General features: G+C 43.5%; 1 protein-coding gene across 9 annotated transcripts in view; it reads right to left on the bottom strand.

The window, feature by feature from the left end:
* Window positions 1–21,546, bottom strand: part of AKT3 (AKT serine/threonine kinase 3) — a 357,028-nt gene that overhangs the window by 206,204 nt on the left and 129,278 nt on the right. For all 9 annotated transcript variants that reach the window (XM_053301809.1, XM_053301802.1, XM_053301817.1 and 6 more), the window contains exon 3: window positions 3,056–3,181. In XM_053301809.1, the coding sequence (XP_053157784.1) occupies window positions 3,056–3,181 (126 nt within the window). The remainder of the gene's footprint in view (window positions 1–3,055; window positions 3,182–21,546) is intronic.

Raw genomic sequence — 21,546 nt, forward strand, 5'->3', positions numbered from 1 at the left:
TGCTAAAATATTTAACTTATCCCTGAAATTGGGCTCTGTACCAGAGGACTGGAGAGTAGCAAATGTTACACCGATTTTCAAAAAGGGATCCAGGGGTGATCCGGGAAATTACAGGCCAGTTAGCCTAATGTCTGTTCCAGGCAAATTGATGGAAAGCATCCGCAAGGATAAAATTGTAAAGCACCTAGAACAGGCCCTGCTGGGAGTGAGCCAGCATGGCTTCCGCAAAGGTAAATCTTGCCTCACCAACCTTTTGGACTTCTTTGAGAGTGTCAACGAGTGTGTGGATCAAGGTGATCCAGTTGACATAGTCTACCTGGACTTCCAAAAAGCTTTTAACAAAGTTCCTCATCAAAGACTCCTGAGGAAACTTAGCGGTCATGGGATAAAGGGACAAATACATGTGTGGATTGCTAACTGGTTGAAAGACAGGAAACAGAGGGTAGGTATAAATGGAGAGTTTTCACAATGGAGGGAAGTAAGAAGTGGGGTCCCCCAGGGATCTGTACTGGGACTGGCGCTTTTTAATTTATTCATAAATGATCTAGAAGCAGGGGTAAGCAGCAATGTGGCCAAATTTGCAGATGATACCAAACTCTTCCAGGTAGTGAAATCCAAAACAGATTGTGAGCAGCTCCAAAAGGATCTCTCCAAACTGGGGGAGTGGGCGACAAAATGGCAAATGCGGTTCAGTGTTAGCAAGTGTAAAGTGATGCACATTGGGACGAAAACCCCCAACTTCAAGTATATGCTGATGGGATCTGAGCTGTTGGTGAAAGACCAGGAAAGGGATCTTGGGGTCGTGGTGGACAGCTTGTTGAAAGTGTCAACTCAATGTGCGGCAGCTGTGAAAAAGGCCAATTCCATGCTAGGGATCATTAGAAAGAGGATTGAAAATAAAACGGCTAACATTATAATGTCCTTATACAAAACTATGGTACGACCACACTTGGAGTACTGCGTACAATTCTGGTCACCACATCTTTAAAAGGACATTGTTGAACTGGAGAAGGTACAGAAGATGGCAACCAAGATGATCAGGGGCCTAGAGCACCTTTCTTATGAGGCAAGACTACAACACCTGGGGCTTTTTAGTTTAGAAAAAAGATGACTGCGTGGACACATGATAGAGGTCTACAAAATCATGCATGGTGTGGAGAAAGTGGAGAGAGAGAAATTCTTTTCCCTCTCACACAACACTAGAACCAGGGGTCACTCCATGAAACTGATTGCCAGGAGGTCAAACGAACGGAAGTACTTTTTCACACAACACGTGATCCACTAGTGGAACTCTCTGCCACAGGATGTGGTGACAGCCAACAACCTGGATGGCCTTAAGAGGGGTTTGGATGACTTCATGGAGAAGAGGTCTATCAATGGCTACTAGTCGGAGGGCTGTGGGCCACCTCCAGCCTCAAAAGGCAGGATGGCTCTGAGTACCAGTTGCAGGGGAGTAATGGAAGGAGAGAGAGCACGCCCTCAGCTCCTGTCTGTGGCTTCCAGCGGCATCTGGTGGGCTACTGTGCGAAACAGGATGTTGGACTAGATGGGCCTTGGGCCTGATCCAGCAGGGCTGTTCTTATGTTCTTATCCTAATGTCAGGATGTGGATAAACTGTTCTAGATATTAAAGAGCAAGGAAGAGGAATTAAATGTGTCATTGCTGTAGCTGGTGTCAGCCATACATTTAACACAACATGCGTCATGATTCCTGCCAGAGGAGGAGCGGGGAGTTAACTGGGATTGAATCCTTGTGTATAAGGGATTCACAGTAGGCTCCCACCATCCACTTTATTTTGATGTAAAAAACCCCACTCTCTATATAAAATTCCTGGTGGGAAGGTGTAAAGTTGCAAAACCCTCCCCAAAAGGGTTGATCAATCCTAGGTTTCCAAAAGCACATGACTAAGGCAGACCCAAAATGAAGAATAACACACTTCACCAACAAGGGTTTACTATTACATTAAAAGAAAAATATTGTGCAATAAGATCAACTGTCTCTTCGTAAAGCAGACTGTAAAAGAGAGACAGTTTTCATTAAACCTGGCAACTCAGACTCTAAGCAATACAGAAAAGAAAACGATAAGTTCCCTCATGCATCTAACTGAACTTGTCCTAACTTGTTATTCACTGGCTGTGGCCTTCCCATTTCCTCAGCAGTCTCAGCCTGCTGCTTCTTCAGGGTCCTCCTGGGACAGAACTAACCAACAGAACACAGCATTCTCCTCTCCAGTAGTTGGCTGTGTGTGTAGTTCCCACCCAGTCGTATGGACTGGTCCTTCTGTTTTAAATCTCCTGGGCTTTTCCCGTACCAGGAATGTACGGTTTTTCACAGCCCTGAACACCCCCCGGCTCAGCTCGAATTTGAGCCAGTTCAGGGCTTCAAACTTTTTTTAAAAAAATTACCACCTTCAGGGGTGCTGCCACGGGGTTCTCTGGTGTCCCCCCCCCCCCCCCCCGCTGGCCTCCTCCCAGTCTCGAAACAGCCAGGTTCGGGCAGCTGTCAGCCCGTTCTGGGTCTCTGTGTAGTGGCAGTAGCCATTTGGGAGGCCACCGCACATGCACAATAGACACATGCATGACTGGGCCATTTTGAGAACGGGGGGGGGCGGGGGGAGGCCAGCTGGCGAAGGGGAACCACCGGAGATTTCCTGTGGCTGCGGCAGTATCCCCCAGAGGCAGTGAGTCTTTTAAAAAATGTTTTAAATAATTTTAAATTAAAAATTTTTTTAAAGTTAGAACCCTCAAGCTGGTCCAGCTCAAGGCCAGTTCAATGTAGAGCCCTCGAGCCGGGCCAGTTCGATGTAGAGCAAGTTCACACATCCCTACACTGTCTTCCACCTGCAGCACTTTCCCACTTTGCCATTGTTGCTCACATACAAGTGTATGTGGAAACACAAACACTCCTCAGTATCCATTGGCATATTGTCCAGTAGCTAGACAAAATAATTTGCAGGGCAGGAGCTAGATCAAATCATGGGCCACTGGTTCATCATTCTGGATACCCATCTTGCTGATCAAACCTTAAAACAAACCTTTAAAGTGAAGCTACTTACTTGCTACTGAAAAGTTGTTAAGAGGATATGGTAGATCCACGTCTTGGGGCTTCTCCTTATATCCTATGAAAGAGCCATCTGTTTTCAACAGGAAATATCTTGGCCTCCAATTTTTTATATATTCCCCTAAAAAAAGAAAACATGATTCATATTAAAGTCAAATCTATTTTAAAATCCGCTTGAAGTAGGGTTGCAAACTAAGCAGAAAAAGTGCTGTGTTTAACAGCAGCTTAATATACAGTACAGAAATTAGCAGATCTAGCTACTGCAGATCTAGAGATCTAAGCTACTGATAGAGGCACAGGGACACAGGCTGGTAATGATGTTGGGAACCCCAGCTTGAATAATTATTTTCTACATTAATTTATGGAAGAAAGATTCCATTTGCTTACAATACACAAACATCTTGTACTCACTGGCCAACATCAAGACTAGAAGTGCACGCTTGCAGCAGTATGAGTCCCAGACTACAATTTATTTTTTTTTATTTTTTTTATTTTTGCATTTATATACCGCCTTTCATTAAAAATATAACCCCAAGGCGGTTTACAAAAGTTAAAAACATACAATAAAAACACAATAAAAACATCATGTTAAAAGTACAAAAACAGGCATAAAAACAACACAACAAATACAACAAATAGGAACACAGAGAAGCTGCAATAGAAAACAATCATGTAAAAGCCTGGGTAAAAAGCCAAGTCTTTAAAAGCTTTCTAAAAGCCGTGATGGAGTCCGAGGAACGAATGGCCACTGGGAGAGCATTCCAGAGTCTGGGGGCAGAAACAGAGAAGGCCCTGTCCCAAGTGCACGACAACCGGGCCTCCCTCATTGTCGGCACCCGGAGCAGGGCCCCCTCAGATGTCCTCGTCCAGCGGGCAGCAACCCTTGGGAGCAGGCGGTCCCTCAAATACCCTGGGCCCAAACCGTTTAGGGCTTTAAAGGTCAAAACCAGCACCTTGAATTGGACCCGGAAACGAACCGGCAGCCAGTGCAGCTCTTTCAAAATGGGGGTGATATGTTCCCAACGGGCAGCTCTGGATAAAACCCTCGCTGCCGCGTTTTGCACTAGCTGCAGTTTCCAGATACTCTTCAAGGGCAGCCCCACGCAGAGCGCGTTACAGTAATCCAGCCGCGACGTGACTAAGGCATGGGTAACCGTGGCCAGATCTGCCTTCTCGAGAAAGGGACGCAGCTGGCGCACCAGCCGAAGCCGTGCAAAGGCACCCCTGGCCACCGCCTCCACCTGAGCCTCCAAAAGCAGATCCGGGTCCAGTAGAACCCCAAGCTGCGTACTTGCTCCTTCAAGGGGATTGCAACCCCATCCAGAACCGGTAAAATCTCCTCATCCCGATTGGCTCTCCTACTGACCAACAGTACCTCCGTCTTATCCGGATTCAGTTTCAGTTTGTTAGCCCACATCCAACCCATCACGGCCTCCAACCCCCGATTCAGGACATCCACCGCCTCCCTAGGATCAGATGACAAGGAGAGATAGAGCTGAGTGTCATCCGCATATTGCTGACAACTCAGTCCAAATCTCCGGATGACCTCTCCCAGCGGCTTCATGTAGATGTTAAACAGCATGGGGGACAAGACCGATCCCTGCGGGACCCCACAGGCCAACGGCCACGGGGCCGAGCAGTAGTCCTCCAGCACCACCTTCTGGACCCTCCTCCCAAGAAAGGACCGGAACCACTGCAATGCAGTGCCTCCGATTCCCATACTCGAGAGGCGGCCCAAGAGGATACCATGGTCGATGGTATCGAACGCCACCGAGAGGTCCAGCAGAACCAACAGGGACGCACTCCCCCTGTCTAGTTCCCGGCGTAGGTCATCCACTAGAGCGACCAAGGCAGTCTCAGTCCCATACCCGGGGCGGGAGCCAGATTGAAAAGGGTCCAGATAATCCGTATCATCCAAGACCCTCTGCAGCTGGGACGCCACCACACGCTCCATCACCTTGCCCAAAAAGGGGAGGTTAGACACAGGTCTATAGTTGTCCAGGTTGGAGGGATCAAGGGAGGGCTTTTTTAATAGAGGTCTTACCACCGCCTCCTTGAGGCACGATGGCATCCTGCCCTCCCTTAACGAAGCATTAACGATCACCTCCAGCCATCTACCTGTCCCCTCCCTGGCAGCTTTTATTAGCCATGAAGGGCAAGGGTCAAGAGCGCACGAAGTCGCCCGCACACTGCCAAGGATCTTGTCCACATCCTCAGGCCGCACCAACTGAAAAGAATCCAACACAACGGGACCAGATGGTACCAGAGGCACGTCTGCCGGAACTGCCAAAACTCTGGAGTCCAGGTCAGCACGGATGCAAGCGACTTTATCTGCAAAGCGACAGGCAAACCGATCACAAAGAGCCGTAGATGACTCCTCCCCCATTGTCCGGGGGGATGTGTGGAGCAATGTTTTCACCACACGAAACAGCTCTGTTTGCCTGCACTGAGCAGACGCAATGGAGGCGGAGAAAAAACATTTCTTCGCCGCCCCCACCGCCACGGCATAGTCCCTAAAATGGGCTCTAGCCCGTGTTCGGTCGGATTCGTGACGACTCTTCCTCCAGCGTCGCTCCAGCCGTCGTCCGAGTTGCTTCATCGCCCTAAGCTCCGAGGAAAACCAAGGAGCAGAACGGGCTCCACCAAGCCGGAGAGGGCGCTTGGGGGCAACCGTGTCAACAGCCCGTGCCATCTCTCCATTCCAGAGATCAACCAAGGCCTCGACAGGGTCACCAGCTCTGGACACTGGAAACTCCCCGAGGGCCGTCTGAAATCCAAGCGGATCCATAAGCCTCCGGGGGCGGACCATCTTAATCGGCCCACCACCCCTGCAGAGGGCAGACGGAGCAGTCAAACTAAACCCCACCAGGTGATAATCTGTCCATGACAAGGGAGTGATCTCAAATTCCCCCACCTCCAGATCATTTATTTCCCGATCGGCAAAAACCAGATCCAGAGTGTGTCCCGCCACGTGGGTAGGGCCCGATACCAACTGAGACAGGCCCATGGTTGCCATGGAGGCCATGAAATCCTGAGCCGCACCCACTAAGGGGACCTCAGCGTGGACATTGAAATCCCCCAAAACAATAAGCCTGGGGGAACCCAAGGCCACCTCCAAGACCACCCCCGCCAGCTCAGGTAGGGAGACTGAAGTGCAGCGGGGTGGTCGGTACACCAGCAGAATCCACAGCCTATCTCGGAGGCCCACCCTCAAGGACAAACACTCAAAATTCTGAGATTGCCTGACTGGGCACCTGGAAACGGAGAGGGTCTCTCGAAAGATGACCGCAACGCCTCCTCCCCGACCCTCGAGGCGGGGCTGCTGCACGATCTGGAAACCTGGAGGACAAAGCTGAGAGAGACCAACCCCGCCCAGCGCATCCAACCAGGTCTCCGTCACGCATACCAGGTCAGCACGCTCATCCACAATCAAATCGTGGATGAGAGATGTTTTTGCATTAACTGACCTGGCATTTAGCAGCAGCACCCTAATCCTCGAAGGAGTGTTCACAGAGTTCCCTAGGGTCAGAGGGTTGGGGGAAGGGCCGGAAAAAGGAACAGGCCTCAATTGCCTGGACCGTTTTCCCCTGTAACGGCCTGCCCAACTCCCACCGCCATACCTCCCTCTGCCCGCTACCCGTGATATTGCCGCCCCCACTCCAGACCCACTTTTTCGCTCTCCCAGACACATCTCCCCAGACTATTCCACCACGGCTACTTGGCTTAATATAAAACCAAGACCAGACTCATACAGTCCCTGCTGACTTCTTGCTTGGTGGAAGATGGATCGTCAAGGCAGGAGGAAAAGGTCTTCAGGGCTCCAGGCAGCTCGCCCCACGGCTGAGAGCCACAAGGACGAGAGCCCTTGTGCTCTCGCCCTTCGGCTCACGCCAAGAGGCTCACGCCCCTGGCCCAGCCCCAGCTTTAAAGCCGCAGAGGCTGAGGGTAGATGGCACACACCTGGAGAAAGAGGTGGGGCAGAAGCCCAAACACAGTCACTGCCCTGCCAAGATGTTCCCTCTTCCCTTCCTCAGTCCCTGGCCCAGCCCCAGCTTTAAAGCCGCAGAGGCTGAGGGTAGATGGCACACACCTGGAGAAAGAGGTGGGGCAGAAGCCCAAACACAGTCACTGCCCTGCCAAGATGTTCCCTCTTCCCTTCCTCAGTCCCTGGCCCAGCCCCAGCTTTAAAGCCGCAGAGGCTGAGGGTAGATGGCACACACCTGGAGAAAGAGGTGGGGCAGAAGCCCAAACACAGTCACTGCCCTGCCAAGATGTTCCCTCTTCCCTTCCCAGTGACAATTGCACTGTCACTTAAGTAGAGGAAGCATGATTTTGGGGGAGGGGGGAGAATGGACCCACGGGAACATATTTTGGTGATGCACGGTGGGCTTTAGAGGGAAGTGGAAAAATTTAAAATAATTCCTTCCCCCATTCAAGCAGCAGCACAAGCACAGCCTGGAATTTGCACTGCTGAACACATGCAGTGCTAGTGCAGATGTTGCTGCTATACAGGAGAGCAGTACTTGCATTACTGCTGCTTACGCAATTGCACGTTGCACACTACCTCCATTGGGAATAATGAAAGTAACACACAACAATGGAATTATTTGGAATAATGGAAGAAGCACATAACATGCAATCGCAAAAGAGGTAGCAGTGCCAGTACTGCTTTTTTGACTCATCCACTGTATGCATGCCTATCAGTACACTCATTCTCACCTCACCAACACACATTTAAGTTCCTGAAATAAAGCTATTGCTATAAGTATACAGATAGTCAGCAATTTTCTTTTAAAAATTATTTCCTAAAGAATACCGCACAAATCCACAAAAGAAGATAAAGCATATTGGCAGGATAACTGAAAAAACAAGTCTATAAACTTAAGAAAACTGCAACAGAGGAGCAGTAGTGTACACATACCCTAAATTTTCAGCTAACAAAAGATCAGTCTGAAGAGATTAATGAACAATCATTGTTCAACAAAAAGTACAGAATTGTACTGAAGCATGTTGGCAATCCAACATGAAGTTAAATGAACTGCATTCTGTACAACACATGGAGATTATCACAGAAATAACAAGGATGTTGACATTACTTCTATAGTAATGTTAGTTCTTAACAAAACTAAGATGTATTTACTCTCTATTCTGAATGGAAGAAGAGAACATCACAAAATAATCACATATAAAACTGCCCCATACCCAATTAAAGAAACGAACTGACACTTTTTAACCTATTATAAACCACACATGTACCACAAAAGAAAACATAGGCAAGGTCATGCATAGAATTTTAAAAGAAAGATAAAGAGAGATCCACAGACTAACACCCTGGGGGAAACAGTTTGTGACAATTTAATGAAGTGCATCTCTGGAGTAGTTAATATACCAGTAGTTTTGCTTTAGAGGATTATTTTCTGTCCAACTTCCTGCTGTGTTAAATGTAAGCTAAATTATTATTTTGCTTACATTTACGCCCTTTTGGATTGTAAAAACATACTCTCTCTAATTCTTTTCCTGAATTGTAATAAGAAGGTCTCTAATTTTGTACACTGCATTGGAGAAAGCTGCATAATTCACATATAATTTACATTCTGATCAAACCATTTAGAGTTACTGTAGAAAAACTCTTCAAATATGAAGGAAGTAACTCATGTTGCATCAAATAACTCAGTTTCAACTTATTCCTTTTAAAATTAAAAACAGAGCAAGTCCAACTTGGTTGCTGTTTTTGAGGTAATTATATGGTTATATTGTCAGGAAAATGAAATTTCAATCTGCTACATGTAACAAAGGGCCAAATTCAGCCAATGTTAATCATGCTAAATTCAATTTATTTCAGTGGGAGAATTAAGCTAGTACACAAGTTCCCTCTATCTTTCTCCTTAAAATAAGTGGAACACAATTTGGGCTGGATGTGCCCAAACTTCAATGACTACAACTTTATCATGTAACTGACAGTACATTCTTAAATGAAACCAATTCAGCCTGGAATTTATAAACTGACTTCAAATTATTCCTTATTTCTCCCGAATATTTCTTTTATCCAAAGAGATAACAGTTGCTATGCATACTCATACTTTGGCTTCCTCCACACAAATGTCCTTTAGTGCTGCTGAGGCATTGTTTTCCCACAATAATCTGGAAGCAGAATTAAAATGGTGGCGTCTCAAGGCACAAAATATATTGCTTTATTATTCAGCAATGCCCTTCCCCGCCACCCCCATGGCCCAGTAGTTTCTGTATTCCTTAATTACTTCTCTATATTAGTTTGTTCTTCTGTGTTTATTCAGAACTAAGTTCCATTCAGCAAAGGTCCTTTCCTATGGTAACTGAAAGCCTTCTCTTTCAGGTTCAGCTCATTTTAGTGCTTCCTTGTTCAACACAAGTGGGGGCTTATTGCTGAACAACCTACCTGAATTGCCTTAATTACATAGTTCATAATTACATATTTCTTTCATTTCACCCTTCTTTTTTATGGTAGAATACAGGAGGATCTCGATATTTGCAGGGGTTCCATTCCATGCGACAACCGCGGATATGGCAACTGCGAATATCAAGTCATTGGGGAAATGGAGAATTGGGGGTTAGGTTCCCGGTTGCCGGAAAACCTCGCTAAAACAAAGAAGGGGGGGCACAGAAGGAAGCTGTCTACTGTCTTAGCTGCTCCCCCTGAATCACGCTGTGCCATCAAATGCTGCCGAATCAGCCAGAAATTGGCTGGAAACCACCACTCCCTGTTTAAAAAATGGGGCCATTTTGAGGCTCTGAACACAAAATAGCAGCCGGAAATGACTTCTACAGTCATTCTTGGCCTCCCTGACCCACAGATATGTGAGGTCAACCTGCCCACTCCCCATTTTTTCCACGTATGCCAAGGTCATGTGTCATGTTGAGGTCATCTGGAAAGGATCATCTCCAGCTGCCACTGCTTTGTCTGGGGGAGACTTTCTCTGTAGCTGCTGCTAGGTTGTGGAATGCACTACCCACAGAAATTTGTGGTTTAAATACATTATCGACCTTAAAGAGAGCCTTTAAGACCTATCTGTTTGGTCTGGCCTTCCAAGGTTTTTAAATCTGCTTTAAATTGTTTTCAGTGTTTTAAACTGTTTTAATTGTTCGGATTTTATGGCTTCAAGTTTGAGTTTTGAATTATTATATTTTCTTTTAGTTTGTAAACTGCCAAGAGCCATTAGATGGGCGGTGTAGAAATGTAATAAATGAATGAATGAATAAGAGGGGGCACTCGTTCAAATATCCAAGGCTTAAACTAGTGAACTTCACTTTTTTTCCAAGAGGGGCCACTTTGGCAAGATATCTTCAACATTAGAACCATTTCCAATCACGCTGACCTCCACGGTGCTACTTTTCTCAGTGCTGAGGGGGCTCCTTTAAGAGAAACAGAGCCCTGCCAAGCCCAGGTGCTATCTTGGAAGGTGCAGACAAAGTGTTGGGAAGTGAAGTCCTTCCTAGCACTCCATAAGTGCCTCCCCCGCTCAAAAAAAGTCCAAGATTGTGCTGGGGATTGACATGGCTCAGTTTTCCTTAAAGGAGCCCCACCAGTGCTGGGCAAAGTGCAGCACTGTGCAGTGGGAATAGTTGCCTCTGTAGAGTACTGTATTCAGATTCCACTAAAATATCTCACAGGCCTAGTAAACAATTAATCAGGGAGCCACACTTCAGGCTGATGGCAGCCACCACTAACTTTCAGGCCTTGCAACGAAGAACACCAGCTTAGACCATTAAAGACAAGGTCAAAACAAGTTCTTTGAAATGAGCCCAGGAACAAGTAGGCAACCAATGCAGCTCCTTACTACCAGTATTATATAGTCTCTTGGGCTGATACCTCTCAACAGCCTCACAGCTGCACTTTGAATCATTTGCAATTTCTGAAAAACTTCAAAAGGTAACTCTGCATAATATATATTTCAGTGTAATCCTGAAGTTACCAGAATACATATCACATACATATCACTGTGGAAATGGAGAAATCAAATGCTCATGAACAAAGTACACATGTGTCATGATCAATTCTGAAGTGTGCACATGAGTGTATATGTAACTTAACTTTAAAATATCAGTGCCCAGGTATAAAATGTGCAGGAAGAGAGGGTGTTCAGGCATTTAAAATAATTGGATGATAGCAGAACAGGGACTTTAAAACAGAGTTGTTTTAATTTTCACAAACAATAGCTCCATGTTATGGGCGGGGGGAAGAACTAAGTGCAACTTCACATGTGTTTAATATACATTTTATGTATATTTAGTGCTCAGCACTATCACAGACTCTAAGGTGCTAAATGTGCTTGTAAAGACCCCTATCAGACAGACAGCTATTTGAGGCTTCTTAGCAACATCTTTGTAACGAACAGAGCAAACAAGCAATGGAATCTTTTCTGTTCAGCTTATTGCTTTCCAGAAAAGATCAACAGCTGTCATAGACAAAAGTGAGATTTATCCACCAACAACAAAAATGCAAGCAGAAATCTGTCTAAAATGTTTTACCAATTTACCAAGTGGTCCAAGTACTGGGAAGATTCAGGAGAGGCAGAGCTGCTTCATTTCGAACTGTATTACATTTGAATCTCAGGTATAAATGCAGATGCCTTTACCAAGACCCTTTAGAACCTTCAATACAAGTACTTTGCTCTAGAAGAAATAAGCCAAATGAAAACTACATGGAAGAAATCAAAATAAGAAGATTGAATAAATGTACAAACATACTTAAAGACGACTTTGAAAGTAAGGCACCCTAACCAAAAAAGGACATCAGAAATATTGATGTTATTAAAACTGAATTTGCTTACCTTGGCCCTCTGAGGGCAGTGTTAACTAACATATCATATGAATATGTTTTTTTAAATCCAGAATGACAGTTGCCATTGACTCTTCTTATATATGTTGTGTATTGTATTTATAATGTAATTTGAAATTGCAAACGTTTAAAGTAAATCTTCATTCTTCATATAAACAAATGACACTCAAAATAAAAGAAAAACAAAACCATTGAAACACAAAACATTCAGCTTATTGCTTCATAATATTCAAAACAATTCTGTAGTATACTTTCAAAAATTCAGAATTAAAGGTCAAGCAACAAACTTCTGCCTATTGTCCTTTTTCTTGTGTATTTATTATACAAGAACTACTACCTACAAAGTATAGTCTTTTACATTAAATACATGTAAAAATATCTAGAGTTGAAGCTGAAATATTGTCCCAGCTAATTCATTACTATGAAATAGGAAGATAACTTTGATGTAAGCAAAAAGAATGGAAAAGTAACTACAGCATTCAATAAGGTTACAATAAATTGAATAGTTTCACTACTGACTGAAACAGCTGTGAAATCATAACATTCATTGGGCCTTCAAGCTGGGATCTATATAAGGACAATACAATTGAAGACAAAACACTAGCATTTTACTCAAGTGTTTGGACATGGACAGAGAAGGCATCTTCCTATTTGCTAGGCAGATATTGTATCCAGGGATATTGTATCAGTGGTTGGCATCACTAGACAGCAGCCAAAGACCTGGGGCCCTCATAAAAAGTTGCTGCTGATCCCCAAACCTACCTCAGTGTTCACAGCCTTCATGGTGATGGCAGAGCAACTCTCTAGAGGTCAACTCATGTAAGAGGGGTCCTGTAGAAAGAACTTTGATGAAGGCACCCTCAAACTCTGAGCCAGTCCGGAGTGCATCACACTCTTTCAGCATGCCACTCACAGCAATTCTCACTGCTCCCCAAACTTGCACAAGTACACTTCCATTTGCCCCCTCCTTGCCATTAATCACCACTGGCCCCAGCAGTTCCAAAGCAAAAACATCCTCCTATAGACTTCTACCAACTTCTTTATTCCCTGAAAAACCGCAAGCAACAGCATTAGCAATAGAATCTGTTTCCAGGTTCATTTTGGGGACTATTTTCCTGGGGGCTATTAATATCTGGCTTATATCAGCAGCAAAAACACCCAAGCTGGGATTGGGTTGAAGACTGTTGCCATCTCATTCCCCCATTCTTTGCTGTTACTTGGGAGATGCTGCATAAAATAAATGATGGAAACTAGGGACCAGCATTCCAAATGAAGTGAAGTCCTGGTCCCTGGAACCATAATCTGATGCCAGGTTCTTCCTAGTGGCCATTTTCTTGGCAGTTATTTAGAGTGAACCTGCTTCTGCTTTAAGTAATACCAGTCACCACAGCCTGAAATGTGATTATTTTGGTTTTTTAGCTGTATATAAATACTGAAGTCTTGGCCTGAGATCTGGCTGTATTACATACTTTTAAAAATGGAGAAAGCGAAAAATCTTCTCCTTTGGAGAAATAATTTTGACGTTTTAAGATTAAGGCATATGGTAGAACCAAAAATTCCACTTTGGGTATCTCCACTGGAAGTTATATCTAGAAAACAGAAAAATATGCAACAGACATGGCCTATGCCCTAAGGTACAAAATACGTACTAGATCTTATGCAGGATTGGAATATTTCTTGGTTTCAGTATCACCAGATTATTCAAGCAAGATTGTAAAAAGGGTTTTAATCAATCAAAGTCAGAATTTGAACAACAGTTGTGTGACAAGGAAGACAAACTAGTTTCTAGGATGTATGATCTGTTATTATTGGAAGATACAAGAACGGAAGTAGTGAAAACTTCAGTGATGAAATGGGCTCAGGATTTTGGTTACAATATAGACTTGGAGAAATGGGGAAAACTATGGATAGAAGACATGAAATACACTGCCTGTTCTAATTAAAAGGAAAATAATCTTAAAATGATGTACAGATGGCATCTAACCCCTAAGAAGTTGGCTTTAATGTACAAGAACATGTCAAACAAATGTTGGAAGTGTAAAAAAGAGGAGGGTTCCTATATACATTTATGGTAGACTTGTAATAAATCTAAAGGGTATTGGGATTTAATATACAATGATCTTAAGAAAGAGTTTAAAATGACTTTCCCTAAGAGCCCAGAAACAATACTATTAGGCAGTGATAATAGCTCATTGCCTAGGAAATACTGGATCCTCTTTATGTATCTGACAGCAGCAGCAAGATTGACATTTGCATACAAATGGAAATACAGTGTATTTCATGTCTTCTATCCATAGTTTTCCCCATTTCTCCAAGTCTATATTGTAACCAAAATCCTGAGCCCATTTCATCACTGAAGTTTTCACTACTTCCATTCTTGTATCTTCCAATAATAACAGATCATACATCCTAGAAACTAGTTTGTCTTCCTTGTCACACAACTGTTTTCATTCATTTCCCGAGTAAAGAGGACTGGCTACTTAAAGTGTTAGAGTAGGCAGAAATGGCAAAGCTAACAGCATTATTAAGAAATAAATTTGAAGCATTTAAAAGGGAGTGGGACCCTCTTCTTATTTACCTAAAAACATATTATAAAATGGATTTCTATCAGGCTTTTGAGTGGTAACAAAAATGTTTTAATAATGCCCTAGAGCTGATTTTCATATGATTTAATGGGGGGAGAACGATTAAATTACAGGCAAGACTTGAGTATTGTAACTAATACTTGTTCTAATGATGAGATGGAAGTCCTCGTCTTTTTTTTGCGCTTTTTTATTTCTTTTTTCCTTTTTCTTTTTGTGCGTGCGTGTGTGTATCTTATGTTGTGGAAAACTGAATAAAAAGTTATTTTTTTTAAAAAAGATTAAGGCATATGGGTTTGGTTCCTAATGTTCAGCAAAGCAGTGGTCTCTCATGGAAGAAGCCCTTTTCATTAATGTGTTTTCTTAAACAGGTCCTTCTGCAAGTAGAGGAGCTTCTAACAATAGACTGCCGCTCCATCAAAGGTTAGGTATCAAGCCATGGTATTCCTATCAACAATACATTTATCAAATGTACAAATTGGACTTCAGGAACAATGCTATCTGGTCTAAACCTTTCCCCACTAGTTCTGCAGCTGAACAATTCTGTCTCTACTCATAACATATTATCTCTGTCTAAAATTATTCTTGTAAACACAATTATGTGACCCTTCATGGAGCAGATTGTTGCTTGCAACGCAGAAGTGTATGCCTTCACTTTCACTTCTCCAGCGAGAGAATGGCAGTTCTATTATCCCAGCAGTGGCTGGTAGACTAGTAGATATATTTCTATGTCTATGGACTGGGAACGGAGTTGTACATGCAGCTAGGTCTGGCTGGATACATAGGCTTACCCTTGCCTTTCTTTTGCACACATGCAGTGATGATAGGGCTGAGAGAGACTCCTGCCTGAAACCTTGGAGAAGCCACTGCCAGTCTGTGTAGACAATACTGAAATAGATGTACCAAGGTTCTGACTCAGTATAAGGCAGCTTCCTAAGTTCCTATGTGGAACAGAAAATTTCTGAAACGGAAAGGCTAAACTGATTTCAGGAGGATACGAGCAAAAGAAACTGTGAGGGGGAAACTGCAGAGGGAGAAAAAGAACAAGGATAAATAATGAGCACACCAAAGGAAAGCAACTGAGAATGGCATGGCCACACTCCCTTAAAAGCCAGCCAATCAGATGTGCAACATCCCTAAGAAGAAAGAAAGGAGGCGGAATGGCTCACCAATGACTGAAAATCACTCCAGTAATGACCAGTAGCTTGCAAATGATGGAATGCCCATCCCTGTCTAGGGAATAGTACAATCTTTTGGACTTCAGTACCACACAGCCCACCCCATGTTCAGATGGTCCTGTCTTTAGATAATTTCTAGGCACAATGGCAGACTGATTTCCAGGATTTGTCAAGCCCTGATATAACAAATCAAATCAGGTTTAATAAATGCTAAATAGCAATAGCAATAGCAATAGCACTTACATTTATATACCGCTGTATAGCCGAAGCTCTCTAAGCGGTTTACAATGATGTAGCATATTGCCCCCAACATTCTGGGTACTCATTTTACCGACCTCGGAAGGATGGAAGGCTGAGTCAACCTTGAGCCCCTGGTTAGGATCGAACTTGTAACCTTCTGGTTACAGGGCGGCAGTTTTACCACTGCGCCACCAGGGGCCCAGTAAATGTACTCTAGAAAACCAAATACTAGTTCTGCATGTAAAAGCCTTAGGAGGTACGTAGCAAATCCCGTGGTACATCTCACGAGCGTTCTGGCAAAACCCGAGGAGGGGGGCACAGAGGAGGCTGAGGAGCAGATGGAGAAGCAGCTGCTGACAAGCAGGAGGGCCAAAGAAAGAGCAGCGGCATCACTCACTCACTCCCTCAGCCACAGCTCACTCCCTCATTTCCAACCACCGGCCTCTGATGCCTCGCTGAGTCTCCTTGCAAGGACGATGGCCAAGCTGGGGCTTCCCATCCGGCCTGCACGGATGGCCCTCGGTACTCTCTCCCGCCCCAGCTTTACCATCCTCCTCATGAGGAGTCTCAGCAGTGTCAGAGGCCAGCAGTTGGAACTGAGGGAGTGAGAGGAGGTTGCGTAAGCTGAGAGAGTGGGGGAGTGAAGGGGAGTGGGTGTCTGCAAGTGGGGTGGTTGAGAGTGGGGGAGTGGAGGAGGGAGGGTGGCTGCGAGTACAGTGGCTGAAAGTGGTGAAGGAAAGGGGGTGGCTACAAGTGGGGTAGGGGTGGCTGAAAGTGGGGTGGTTGCAAGTGGGGTAGTTGTGAGTTGAGGAGTGGAGGAGAGGGGGTAACTGCAAGTGGGGAGGCTGAGAGTGGTGGAGGGGAGGGTAGCTGCGAATGGGGTGGCTGAGAGTGAGGGAGTAGAGTGGAAAGGTGGCCCTGAGTTGGATGGCTGAAAGTGGTGGAGAGGAAGAAGGGGTGGCTGTGAGTGGGGTGGCTTAAAGTGAGGGAGGGAAGGGGTGGCTGCAAGAGGGGTGACTGTGAGTAGGGTAGTAGAGGAGAGGATGTGGCTATGAGTGGGGTGTCTGAGACTGGGAGAGTGCAAAGGAGGGGGTGGCTGCAAGTGGGGTGGCTCAGAGTGGGGGAGGGGAGGGCTGGCCGTGAGGGGGAGTGGAGTGGAGGGGTGGCTGCAAGTAGGGGAGTGGAGGAGAGGGTGTGTCTGCTAGTGGGGTGGCTGAGAGTGAAAGGGAGGGGTGGCTGCAAGTGGGGGAAGGGAGAGTTGGCTATGAGTTGGGGAATGGAGGGGAGGGGGTGGCTGTGAGTGGGGTGGCTGACACTAAGCAATAAAGCAGGGGCTGTGGTGGGACTTTAGGGAGAGCAATAAAGTCCTAGCATGCAGATGTTCTGCGCAGGGCCAGCTAGTATCATTTTAAAAGTTTTTAAATGATCTTGTGTACATGAATCAGTTTATTACAGCCATAGGCCATACAGAAAACATACAAAAATTAAAGGTGTACATCATTATTTTGAAAATTGTGAACAAAATATTTCATACTTTTAATCTGGCTTATATTAGACTTGCCAGAATAGAATTAGCTTGTTTTAATTCTCAAAACATGCACTTACAAGTCACTTCTATTTGTTTTTTTCACTCTTTTGTATTTCAAAATACTTTGAGACAATAACATGTTAACAAACACCATTCTATGATTCAGATTAAATTCAACTAGGCAGTCATCCTTGACACAGATAAATCTAGTGCATGTATATGTTCTTGAATTTGTAAGCAATTCATATAATCAGTGTTGAGTACTTATATCTGGCCATATGAGGCAGACATGTTTCAAAGCTTTGCACATATGGTCAAAGTGATCCACAGCCCTAATATTCATTAATTATTCATTGTATTCTTTTACAGTATTTGACCAGATCTGGCTTATATGTGAAAAAACCCCGAAGTTTTTCAGTGCCTAGAGGAGAAAAAGTTTTTAAATGTTTATTAACTCTAGCAAGTCTGATGGGTTTCTAGCAATCATAAATACATTGCCAAAGAAACAGAAGACAATATTTTGCTCCAATACATTAATTATACCTTTAATCATGACAGTTTAATGTTATAAGAAATAGGAAATATACAGTAGCAGTTGAAAATGACTATCAATATGAAACTACAGATAATTCCCCTGAAATATCAGAGGTGTAAGTTTTGGGCAGTATAGAAATATTTTAAATAAATTAAATAAAAAAATTTAAAAAAATAACTTCACAGGTCTTGAAAATACACACGAATGCTCAGAATGTAATGCAGCTTTAATTTAAGAGAACAATAAGATAATATATTATATTTGGACTAATTATTGTAGAATTCAAGTATTTGATTTAGACAGAATTCTTTTTCAAGCTACATGGCCAAAAGAACAAGAAGATTAAAAAACTAGATGTTTCTATGCCATGTCTCCAAATATTCCAAAATGGAAGGCAGAAATTTTCCTGAAAACATGTGAAAAGCTGGCCAGCCTCTCAGCCTGGTACAGAAGAACACCCTCCATTTACATATCCTGAAGAAATTTTGTAACTCAAAAATTTGCATGCAATAACCTTTATATCCTTTTCATGACACCTTGCTACACAAGGAAATGAAAAGTCACAGAGAGGGGACTTGACAGAATCTTGTAGGGGTAGGCATGACCAGAAACCCCACAAGAATTAACCACTCTGTAATACTGAAGATAAAATGTCCAACAACTGTATAGGCCAGTCTCTAATTTGCCTTTCTTGGTCAAAGTACCTGAGAAGATAGTAGTGACTCAGCTCAGAAGTTCCCAGATGAAATTTATTTTCTAGAACCTGCTGAAACCAGTATCCAGCCATAGTTCAGGAATGAAACTGCTCTGGTTGCTCTAGTGGAATATCTACACTGGGAACTAATCAGGCAAGTGCATCCTTATTGGTTCTGGACATCTTAGTGGCATCTGAGACCATCAATCATGGTACCCTTCTGGAGTGTATTGCAGGGATGCGACCAGGAGGTACTGTTTTGCAGTGGCTCCAGTCATTCCTACAAGATTCCAAAAAGTGGTAGTGGGATATTGTGCTCTATGCTTTGGTTTTGGTCTATACATCCTACAGGATTGGAACCTATAGAAGACTACTCAAAATTCTGCAGAATCAAGTGTTTTCACTAACCTTCTAAAAATGAGAAGGGGCACAATGCCAAAAAACATGTAGAGTCAACGCAGAAAAGCCCTGCTCCTATGCATCATAAACCAAGCATCCAACAACTCTAGCTCCCCAACTAGGAGCAGGGCCCCTTCAATTATCTCAAAACACATACAGGAGAAGGAATTCCCTAAAATAAGCTGGAACAATATCATTTTCAGATTTAAAAGTTAACATTAGCACTTGAATTATGCTTGGAAACAAACTGAAAGCAAGTGAAGATCTCTTACAGCACATACAGTTTTATATGGCCCCATCAGTTCTCCTACTGATCTATGTACACATTCTCTGCTAGGGAAGCAATGTGTGTTGCCTGGGCATGGAATCAAATTCAATTGATGTAGAAAACTGTATGTGATCCAAAAAATGCAAAAGATGTCTCATCAATTCACATTATCCAGCATCTGTTGGTAATATCCATACTGATCAGGCAATGCAAAAAAACAACAACAAAAACTGTTGAAGCTGCCCATTTGTACACATTCCTATTTGGGTGATATTCTAGTGCCACATGTGTGGAAGAATGTTTTGTACACACAAAGGAAGAGCGAAGATTTTTGCTGATTGCCTATTCCTTTTGCTGTTCCCAGTACGCCCCACCAAAAAACATCCCTGAGGCTTGAATCTTCAGTTACATATTGGAGGGTGGGGAGACATCAAGGGCAGAAAAGGGGAATGGCAAAATAAGCACTACATTTCATGAAGGATGCTGTCAGGTTGGAAAAGATTCAGAGGAGAGTTGGAAAGGGTTTGGAAGGAAAATCTTATGAGGCATAGCTAAAGGAACTTGAGAGCATATTAAACGTGCATGATATTAGTATAGTTAAGTTGTAAAGTTGTGCCGTTGAGTCAGTGTCTCCTGGCAACCAGAGCGCCATGTGGTTTTCTTTGGTAGAATACAGGAGAGGTTTACCACTGCCATCTCCTGCACAGTATAAGATGATTCCTTTCAGGATCTTCCTATATCGCTGCTGCCCAATATAGGTGTTTCCCACAGTCTGGGAAACATACCAGTGGGGATTCAAACCAGCAACCTCTTGCTGCCTAGACAAGTTACTTCCTCGCTGGGCCATACAGTATACTAACCAACATAATCTTGGAGTTAACTTTCCAAGCAGCACCAAGATGCCTCACTTTCAGTTATTGCTGTATTACAACTAGTATTAAGGGTATCCATCCCTTTTTCTGCTCACTCACAGCACTCCTCCATACTCCCCATCTACTACTAGAGCCACAGTCATCATCAGTTAGTCTTCAATTATCAGTAGCCACTGTGGGCCTACATACTAAATCTTGGCCTATGGGAATAGAATCACACATACAAGCTCGTAGTACTGCCCTATTTGATGCAATCTGTTTGACACAGCTCTTTCATTATCCTTTCAAGTGTTTATACATATAAGCCTATTCCAGTACAGCAATTGTGGCAGCAATGGAGATCTGCCTTGGTCAGCAGTTACTCTCTATAAAGTATAGAGAGTATAGTACACTTGAAAGTATAGTACACAGTATAGAAAGTATAGAGAATATAGTACACTTGACATTCATCATCTGTTAACAATAAATAACAACAATAAACTTTATTTGTTAGCTGCCCCATAACAAATTGTTCTCTGGGTGGCGCACAACAGAGGATTAAAACATACAATAAAAACACATAACACATTAAATCATAACAAACAAAAGGTAAATGAAAATACAAAATACAATACAAAACAGCTTAAAAACTCATTTTTAAATTAGTTAAAAGTCAGAACAAATCTGAAAACCCGAATTTAAAAGGCCTGTGTGAGCAAAAAGGTCTTTACCTGGTGTCTAAAAGAACAAAGTGATGAAGCCAGGCGAACATCACTGGGGAGGTTATTCCATAAACGGAGGTGTAACTACTGAAAAGGCCCTCTCCCTGGTAGCAACCTGCCTTACTTCATTTGGCAGGGGCACCCGGGGGAGGGCCTCTGAAGATCTTAAGGTAAGGGTAGGGATATATGGGGCAAGGCTTTCACTGCCAATGAACACTTTCCCTAAAATGTGTTCGTGCAACAAATCTTGTAGCAAGACACAAAATTATGCCCAAATAAGGAAAAGCAGGAAAAGCAATATTTTAAAATTTAATAGTAGTGATAACTGGATTTGAAATCCCTGCTAACTGAGAAAAGGGGCACCTTTTTAAAGTGGTGATTGTCTTTATTTAGCAGAGGGAGAGCAACAGGCCTTATCCAACCCCAGCACAGCATCCCTCTAGTGGCTGTTGCTGGTGTCTTTCTTATGTTTCTTTTTTAGACTGTGAGCCCTTTGGGGACAGGCAGACATTTAATTAATTAATTAACTTCTGTATTTAAACTGCTTTGGGAACTTTGGTTGAAAAGCGGTATATAAATATTTGTTGTATTTGTTTTTGTAGTTCAAATTTCAGTTCTGAAAAATTCTATAATTATGTGTTTGTATGTTGTATTTTATATGCTTTTGCCCTGAC

Source organism: Hemicordylus capensis, chromosome 1 (genome assembly GCF_027244095.1).
Source record: "Hemicordylus capensis ecotype Gifberg chromosome 1, rHemCap1.1.pri, whole genome shotgun sequence".
Taxonomy (NCBI): domain Eukaryota; kingdom Metazoa; phylum Chordata; class Lepidosauria; order Squamata; family Cordylidae; genus Hemicordylus; species Hemicordylus capensis.